General features: G+C 46.5%; 1 protein-coding gene across 1 annotated transcript in view; it reads right to left on the bottom strand.

The window, feature by feature from the left end:
• The window catches only part of LOC129354223 (spectrin beta chain, non-erythrocytic 1-like), a 71,057-nt gene that overhangs the window by 55,900 nt on the left and 5,157 nt on the right, over positions 1-10,000 (bottom strand). Inside the window, 1 exon segment of the mRNA XM_055023742.1 lies at positions 602-874. Within this exon segment, the coding sequence (XP_054879717.1) occupies positions 602-874 (273 nt within the window).

Raw genomic sequence — 10,000 nt, 5'->3', positions numbered from 1 at the left:
ACCTTCCTGTTACCGGGCAGAACCAGCAGGTTACTTTAATTACTCTACCTTCACTCGAGTTTGGTTTAATCTGAAAACGTTTATCTTCTCGCTGATCCTGATCTTCCAGAAAAACTGTAATCACCATAAAGAACCTTCCTGTTCCCAGGACCCTGGGGTTCCCAAAGAGCGGGTCAGGGACCCCCGGGGGGCATGAGACACCAAGCAGAGGGTCCAATGGTGATTCCAGAATCATCATTGGACCCTCATCATCATCATCAAGAGCTTAAATATGAAAGCACTAAATGAATCACTTTATCATAAGATCGTTAAATGTGAAATCAAGTTAATTAACGTCCCGCTAAACATTGAACTATAGCTCTTAAATTATAAAATAAAAAGTCCAACAAATCCATAAAAACTGTAAATCTGTATTCATGTACTTATTAAGTAAATCAATTCATGTGGATCTCCAGGTTACCAATAACTGTTCAGGAGAACCTCTCCTCCAGGGGAAATCAACCAGAAGAAGAAGCAGAGATGTAGGAAAGCTGAAGATTAAATCATGAATAACCAGTTTAACCAGCAGTCCCAGTTTGCCCAGTATAACCAGCAGTCCTACCTGCCAGCGCCTTGATGCGTGAGCGCTCAAAGAGGCGGGCCGAGCTGTTCTCGTTGTCCCAGTCGTCGGCGTCCCAGCGGTTATTGACGCCGTCGCTGTACTGCTGCTGGATCTCCATGTGGTCCAACTCCGCCGCCACCGACGTCATGATGACCTCGCCGTGACTCCGCCCCCGCCCCGCTCGCTGCTCCGCCCACCTGTTACCTGCTGTGGGGATCAGCGGGACCCTCTGAAAGCGGCTCCGATTGGCCGGCCGGGACGACTGGAGGAAACCTGCAGAGACAGAGGGACGGTCAGTGAAGCACGGTGGAGGAGGAGTGATGCTGCGGGATCCGTACTGACCACCATCAGCTCCTCTATAGACCAAACTGTTCTAGAGTCCAATACAACCACTGACACAACCAACCAGGCCACCATCAGAGATGGCCTAGTCAAAGTCCAACCCTCTAACTGATTAACTGAGGTGGGAGAGCTGAGCAGAACCTCCGTGAGCTGATCTGGACCAGAACCACAGAACCAGGAGCTGCTGGATCATGGGGTGTACTGAGTTTAATGCAGCAGCCTCCCAGGTCAACATCTGTTGATGTTTCTATACCTGGTTCCCAGTCATGTGACTGGAGCTCTGCTCTGATTGGCTGCAGCCTGACTCTAGCCTACAAATGGCTCTTCCTGAGTGCTGCGGGAGCGCTGCCCCCTGCTGGTGAAACCAGGTCACTGCAGGACATCAGAGCAGCAGGATGAAACCTGGCTGTGCAGAGACGCACTTCCTGCTGTTGCGAGGCAACATTCACTCTGATTTATAAACTGTAAAGCTTCCTGGTTGGTAAACAGTCAGAGTCAAAAGTACAAAAAGAAATCAGAATGATGTACAGAAACAAAGATCTAAAAATTCAAGGAAGAAAGGAAAATTTAGAGAAGCAGACTTTTTTTAAAATCTAAAAACTTTATTTTTTCCTCTTTATTCAGCTCCAGCTGATCAGATTTAGGTTTTCAGTTCAAATTTTCTTTGCCACGTTTGAGTCAGACTCTTCATTGAAGGCCCCGCCCACTGATCCTCAAACCGTCCAATCAGAGGAGCCGACTGACAGAGCAGGAAGTGAAGCAGCTGGGACACTTGGTGACTTCCTCCCACTCAGAGCGAGGCAACCAGTCAGTGGAGCTGCTGGTGTTGCTACGCTAGAAATATGCCAATGATGGTGGGACCAGAACACACACACACACACACACACACACACACACACACACACCAGGTGCCATGACAACCGCCTGCAGTAGTAAAGCGTTTCTGCAGGTTGGAGATCTGGATTCAGTTCTGATGACTTCATCACATTTATGTGTCAGAACAAAATGAACCAGACTGAACATCAAAGGGGAAATGAAGGCCTCTGATTGGTCAATCTGCAGAGTCCACTGAAATATGGAAATAAATATTCATCTGTTCTACAATTCAATGTAAAAATGATTTAAACCTCATTTCTATAACTAATAGAACAATTGTTCTTCTCACTAATAAATAGAACCAGATCAGAACCGGATCAGAACCGGATCAGAACCAGATCATCAACCATCTGATCTCTGAGGACCAATCAGAGAGCAGACAGATCAAACTGATGGAGGATCTGATTGGTTCAGGTTCATGAGTTCAGAACCGGTCCAGTCCGGCCCATCCCGTCCCGTCTCTCAGTAAACCAGACATCACCCTGCAAAATGCCACGTCTCCATGGTAACGCCATCCCAGCATGCACTGCGGCAGCAGCAACTTATCATGCTGCTGACAGTGGCACAAAGACCCGACTGGGAGACGAACTTTAACTGGGCCGGAGACCAGAGTTTCACTGGGAGCGCTGGGATAAATCTACGGGTTCTGGAGAACAGTTCTGATCCAAACTATGATTCGCGGAGCCTGCAGGCTTTGTGGTTCTGATCCAAGCGGACAGAAAGCTCTCCGGCTCTTTCAGTTTCAAGCATCAGCTGATCGCCATGGCAACCGCAGCACTGCAGAAACCCACGCCGCTCTCAGCCGCCCACGCCGCTCTCCAGAACCGCTCGCATCAGAGCAGAACCTCCGGCTGCAGCAGGAGCAGACGGGTCGGTTCTGATGGTTCTGCTGGCGGCGAAACCACAGGTTACCATGGAAACGGTTCCCCCATGTTCTGCCGGTCCAAACTGAGCGTTACGTTATTACTGGGCCCGTCCAGAACCAGAACCAGACGGGCTGCTGCAGGTCCCACTGAGGTCCGCTCTGCCTTCACCGCACTGCGCCGCTGGTTCTGGAGAACTGGGTCGGAGAGGAGGCGGGACGTCATCCGTCACTGCCTCTGCAGCTTTAACTAGGCCACAGCCAGCCATGTAGGACAGCAGCAGCCAACTGACCTGGTACCAGCAGAACCACACCGACCCAGAGCAGGAGGAGGACACTGTTGGACCAGAACCTCCAGAGACCCCGATCCTCTGGTTCTGATCCAGAAGCTGCTGCCACACAGAGACAGGAAACGACCCAAAACCTTGGAAACCAGGCCAGCTTTCAGCAGGCAGTTGAGCAGGTTCTACTGGGCCGACAGCCGAACCAGAGTCCACCAGACCGGAGCAACAGAACCAGTTCAACAAAACCGGGTCTGTGGTTTACAATGAGTTTCAGTCCAGACATGGTTCTGCTGCCGCATGTTCAGCAGACAGAAAACCAGATGGAAAAATAGAGTAGCGGTCAGATCCAGTTGGACCCAGTCAGAACCAGAACCTCCTTCCTCTCAGAACTCTCTCCCTGTAATCAGGTTAGCTGCTCCCTGCTAATGCACTTAGCGGCTGCTATGGTTACCACGATGAATGGATAGATAAACGGGCCAGAAACAGAACCGCCCTGAAGTCCTCAGACTCCTCTATAAAGACCAAAGAACCTTCTGGATCCGACCATCCGGTTCTGATTAACTTCACTGCTCTTCACTAATCAATCAATAATCTGTCAATAGTCTGTGATTCCTCACTAAACTCCTGGTCCAGTGAGGGATACTGAGACAGAACCTCCTGCTCTGAGGAGCCGCCTGGATCCGACCAGTTCTGATCCAAACTGTGAGAAAACAGAACCAGATCAACAGAAAAAGGCTGAGATGCATAATAATAAAGTTACTGGTGTTACTGGTGTTTTCTGGCTCTCCACTTTCACTATGACCCGTTTCAGAAGAACCCGTCAGAACTGGACCTGCAGACTGAACTCAGCAACATGTTACGGGTTGCTCGGTTCTCTGTTCTTATTGGTTCTGAATCGGTTCTGTTTCCAGATTAAACATCAACCAGAGATGTTCTGATGATCAGTAATTTGATGATCAATACTCCGGGAGTCGCATCATCAGAGTGGAGCTCACCCTGAAAATATTTAGCCCCGCCCACATGTAGAAAAACTGAAAATATTTAGCCCCGCCCACATGTAGAAAAACTCAAAAGTGGGCGGAGCTCCATGCACATCACTTGGATTTGATCCAAATCCAAGGATCATGGATCATTCATGGATCAATGCTAGCTGTTCCTCCTCCTGACTCGCCACCAGGAGGTGTGTCTGAGTGAGATGATACCTGGAGGCGGGGCTTAGTGACACTGACCAAGCTGGACCGCTGGAACCAATAGGAAAATTCAGCTGCAGTACCAGAGTTCAACCCACAGAGGGCAGCACTGACTGACGTACATCCAAAGACAGAACCCTGAAGGAGCAACTTATAAAGTTTACCAGCAAATAAAGTTGATGTTGGGGGTTAGCTAATATCTAATAATCTATAACTCATTAATTATAGATTATCTCAGGTGATTAATCCATTAGGATTAAACACCTGATGGATTATGGAAGGCCTGGATGTTTACAGTCTGAGGATCAGAACCGTTTCCATGTTTACCACAACAGCAGGAAGGACGCTCGTTAAGACCAGCAGCCAATCAGAGACTCCTCTTCGTCCAGAGGTGAGGAAGACTACTTCCTGCAGCAAACTGAATGAAGAACAAGGATCCAACAGACTTCTGGTTCTGGAGGTGTTTTCTCTCCCACTATCGCCTCATGCTTGATCTGCAGAGGAAATGACTCGGTCCAATCAGCTGCAGACTTTTAAATAAAAAGGTTTTCGTCTTTTAATCTTGTTTTTATTTTCTGTCTGGTTCTAGCACAACACTATGAACAAACTTGAGAGCAATATAAGGAGAATTTTATAAACTTCATGTTGTTGGACCTCATTTCACTCTGCAGGTTTCTGATGACCCGCATGCTGGTTCTGTCAGAGGTCCAGATGGAACCAAACGGTACTGAACGGGTCGCAGACATTCAGTCATTTCCAGGGGGCCTCTCTGCTCCATCATGTGAGAAAGTATCCAACACACACTCCTGATAACAATAAAGGCTGAAAGCAGAGGAATGTGTCAGCAGCCAGAGAGGATGAGATCAGGGGAGAGCGAGGGGGGGGCGGGCGAGAGAGAGGGCGAACGAGGAAGGAGAGAGAGAGCTGACCTGGTTTCCATCTGTTAATAACATCTGATCTGCAGCAGTCAGACTGTGATTGCTCCCACATGGAGGGAAGCTAAAAGCTGGTAGCTGGTTAATTATTAATACCAGCAGCAGGAAATCAATCCTGATCAATACCGATCAAAGCATGTAAATAAGCAAAGGTGTCCACTGGGTGCGTCCAGGTCGGAACCAGCATTGATCTGGATGGAAGAGTTAGAGTAATAAACACTTCATGCAGAACAGATTCACTCCTTTAGTTTGATCATTTATAGCAAAGGATGAATCTGCAGCTAAAAGGTCCAAACGGGAACCTGTGAGAAGTTCAGCTGAACGTCACTACAGCGCAGAGCTGATCTATTGATTAATTGGTTAATAACTGGATCCACAAGGTAATCAACAGGAGATTTATTTCCTGAATGTGAACCAGGTGAGTTCTGGGATCAGATTTACAGTCAGAAGGTTTTTACCTTAAATGTAAAATATTTATATCTATTGTTCAGCTCTGACTGTGTGATTCTGTCAGCAAAGGCTTTTACCAGTCAGTTGATCGATTACTGAATTAGTTGATGATTATTTAAAAACTAACACTTTGCTTCTGATTGGACAGTTTCAGTTAGAAACAGAAACTGATCCAGGACACTTCAGGGTCTCACAGGGTGCAGGAACTTTGAGCTTTTGGAGGAACATTAGTAAAGATACTGGTTCAGTAGCTTTTAATGGGCTAACTGGGGTCAACCCATAAAGGAACCTTCCTGCTTCACCAGGAAAAAATGATAATAAATCTGTAACAAAGTAGAAAAATATATTTGATCATTTTCTCCTCCATGAAACTATCAGTTTACAACAGACTGACCTACATCTGCAGCACAGCAATCACACACACACACACACACACACACACACACACACACACACACACACACACACACACACACACACACACACACACACATAATGACTTCCTGCTGTTTGCTTCAGTTCTCTGGTTCTGTTCTCTTCAGGCTTACCAGAACCGAGCCGGTCCAGAACCAGAACCAGCCGAGTTAAAGCAGCCGGTCCAGACAGACAAACGGACAGTGGCGGCATCAACAAGTCATGTGGTCAGATTGGCTCAGTGAGGCGGATTGTTTTGTTCAGACTGAACCCAATACTTGACACTGTTTACGTTGTGTCACATGTTTTTTTTGCTAATTTGCTATAAAAGATTGTTTTTGGTACTTTTTTTTTGTACCAAAAACAAAAGTACCAAATTTAAAAACTCCTATTAGTGATTTTAGTCTTTGGTCTCTGAAATGAACCGATATCCAGACTGGTGAGCCAACAGGAAACTCCATTTTTCCAAAATTCTTGTGAAAAAAAAATAAAAAATAGAAATCCCATTTGAAGCGGTAAAGATGTAGCAGAGTCAAAGATGAATCAGAACATTATCCGGTTCTGATCGGTTCAGATTACTAGGAATCATCAAGTTCTAATGTTTAAAGAAATTAAGGCTCAACAGAACCAGAATCTCTCACATACACATCAACATATATGGAGAAAATGTTTCTTTTAAACTCAACACCCAATCACAGAAGACCTCTTTTTATTTTATTATAATAAAAAGTTTTTATTCTGATTTTCCTTTAACATTACAGTCAGAAGTTAAACTGAAATAAACCCAGTTAGTTTGAGAATTTATTCGTGTAAATCAGGGGTGTCAAACTCCAGTCCTGCAGAGCCGCTGTCCTGCAACCTTTAGATGAGCCTCTGCTGCACCTGAATAGAATAATTTGGTCATTAAGGCTCTGGAGAACAAGGAGGAGGTAATTAAGCCATTTCATTCCTGTGTTTTGTACCTGTTACACATCTAAAAACTGCAGGACAGCGGCCCTCCAGGACTGGAGTTTGACAGCCCTGGTCTAATTCCTGAAATGTTCCACGTTTCTCAGATGAGCAGAAACAATCAGATGTGAAGCTTCAGCTGTGTTAGCCTCCGTTAGCCCCCATTAGCCTGTTAGCTGCTTGTAGCATCCGTAAGACTCTAATAGCCCTGGTTAGCCTGTGTTAGACCCAGTTACACCCCGTTAGCCCCAGTCTGCTCCAGTTAGCTCCCGTTACCCCCATTAGCTCCCGTTACTCCCATTAGCCCCAGTTAGCTCCCGTTAGCCCCAGTTAGTTCCTGTTAGCCCCGGTTAGTTCCCGTTAGCCCCAGTTAGCTCCCATTAGCCCCCGTTAGCTCCCATTAGCCCCCGTTAGCTCCCATTAGCCCCAGTTAGTTCCCATTAGCCCCCGTTAGCTCCCATTAGCCCCCGTTAGCCCCAGTTAGCTCCAGTTAGCCTGCGTTAGTGGCTGTAAATCCATATTTGATAGCTTCCCTGTGCATTATTGATGCGGCCGAGTTAGCCTGCTCATGCGTGTCTGAAGATCCTGAACGTTACTCAGGATCAGCCGGAGCGTTTCTGCTCCACACTCACTGATATTAATAATTCATAAATGTCCAGAGTGCTGAGCGCAGCTCGTCAATAACAGCAACACTTTGATCCAACAGCAGCTTAATGTTCTGTACAGCTTATTCACTGAGCTCCAGGTCTATTGGTTAAACTGGGTTCATGGACGGTCTATTAGGATTCCTGGAGGAGTTTTTATTTAATTTCTATTCATTTATTAACCTGCAGCTCTTTTAAAGTTTTATGTTTTTTTACTAGTATTTAAAGACCGTTGAATGCGATGCAGAGGTTTGCTGCAGACTCGACCAACAGAAAGGCCACTGCTGCTGAACTGGGGCGGGCCTGGTTCTGTTCTGAACACAGGAAGCCTGTCTCACACACACACACACACACACACACACACACACACACAGACACACACACACACACACACACACACACACACACACAGGCAGGGTGTGTGTGGAGCTGAAGTGGTTTGCATCGTGAGAACATTGATGTTTCTGTTCAGGAAGGAATCCTGGTTCCCACTGTGGACACAGACAGGACGTCCAAATATGGACATGTTGACTGAATCTGAGACGGTGTGACATCACAGCCGATACCAGGAAAAATGGGCCCAGAACAAGAACCACGAGGAAAACATCCAGAACAAACTAACCTGCTGAGGGTCAGGAAACATTCAGGATTTATTCTCCTGCAGAAGCAGAAACAAAAATTAAACCTGTAAAAAAATAAAACCTGATCACTTCCTGGATGAGGAGCCAGATTTATCCTCAGGTTCTGGTTCTGGACCGCGAATCGTCATGACAAGGAGCAGACAATCCCTGGAAACCCAGTAGAACTCTCCAGTTTTTCCTGGAATGTGTCTGAAGCTCAGCCTTCCGGACCGGACCGGACCGGGCCGCCCTGCTGGGTCCAAACTCCCCGCTGCTCTTCCTCCCATTATGAAACTAAAGAAACAACAGACCGGGTCGGAACGGGTCGGACAGGGCCGAGCCGGGTCCTCCTCCTGTCCAAACAAACAGAGCCCAGCCTGCACCAACAGAACCACAACCGACCCAGAACTCCTCTCAGGGAGCTGCTTATTTGTTTTAATGAGCCTCCAGGAACGCTTCACATCAGGAAAGGTCAAAGGTCAGCTAGCTGCAGGTTTTCACTAGAGCTGAATCAGATAGACACAAACAGGAAGTTCTGACAGAACCAGCTAACTGGACCCGTTACAGTAACTGATGCAGCTGGATGATAAATCACCCAGGCGTTTTTATGATAAACAACAATATTATTTTTAATCCAGATTCCAAATGATCATGCAAGTGAGTTTCTGAAATGGTCAATGCAAATGATGGTCAGTATAAATTTCAAGTCATGAACTATTAGAGTATAAATCAGATTTGACTGAACAAAGTTCCCATGAGCTTTGTTCAGTCAAAAATAAAAACTCAACATGCTCTGTTCCAAATTATTTATGCACAGCAGATTTTCTACATCTTATTGACTGTAAAGATCTGCAAACTGTCAATCTGTGAATGTGCAGCATTAATGGTCACATGTACTAAAATCAAAGCTGGTTCAGTCAGAAACATCTTAACAGACAGAGTTACATGGTAATATTGGACCTTCTCTGGTTTCACTGCACAAAACTTGGGAGTTTGTGGAAAGTTTTGCTGCTGAAGCTTCGGCTCTTTTTGGACCGAGACAGAAAGTGATCAGTCAGAAAGTGATCAGTCAGAAAGTGATCAGTCAGAAAGTCCTGATTCTTTGCTGAGGTCATTTTCACACCTTACCTCCCAGTAGTCAGTTAGGGGCCCAGTAGTCAGTTAGGGGCCCAGTAGTAGGTTAGGGGCCCAGTAGTAGGTTAGGGGCCCAGTAGTCGGTTAGGGGCCCAGTAGTAGGTTAGGGGCCCAGTAGTAGGTTAGGGGCCCAGTAGTAGTTAGGGGCCCAGTAGTAGGTTAGGGGCCCAGTAGTAGGTTAGGGGCCCAGTAGTAGGTTAGGGGCCCAGTAGTAGGTTAGGGGCCCAGTGGTAGGTTAGGGGCCCAGTAGTCGGTTAGGGGCCCAGTGGTAGGTTAGGGGCCCAGTAGTCGGTTAGGGGCCCAGTAGTAGGTTAGGGGCCCAGTAGTCGGTTAGGGGCCCAGTAGTAGGTTAGGGGCCCAGTAGTCGGTTAGGGGCCCAGTAGTAGGTTAGGGGCCCAGTAGTCGGTTAGGGGCCCAGTAGCCCCTGGATTCTCCACCTTGAGGCTCCAGCAGCTTCTAATAACTGTTTGCTGTGTATTTTAACAGCTGATCTCTTGACCCCATAAATGTGTCTAACAGAAACTTTCCTCTTCATGTCTTTATCTCTACAAAGAGCCCTGACACACAAGACCATCTATAAATTTAATATCGCAACAAAAAATGAATCTTTATGACACTTTAATCCAATTTGCATAATAATTTGGAACATGATGTAACGATGGATTCTAATCAACATTTAAAACTGGAAACATTTTAAATA

The sequence above is a fragment of the Poeciliopsis prolifica genome, unplaced genomic scaffold, assembly GCF_027474105.1.
Source record: "Poeciliopsis prolifica strain line A6 unplaced genomic scaffold, Auburn_PproV2 SCAFFOLD106, whole genome shotgun sequence".
Taxonomy (NCBI): domain Eukaryota; kingdom Metazoa; phylum Chordata; class Actinopteri; order Cyprinodontiformes; family Poeciliidae; genus Poeciliopsis; species Poeciliopsis prolifica.
Note: the sequence above shows the minus strand (reverse complement) of the source record. Positions and strands in the feature narration are given on the sequence as shown.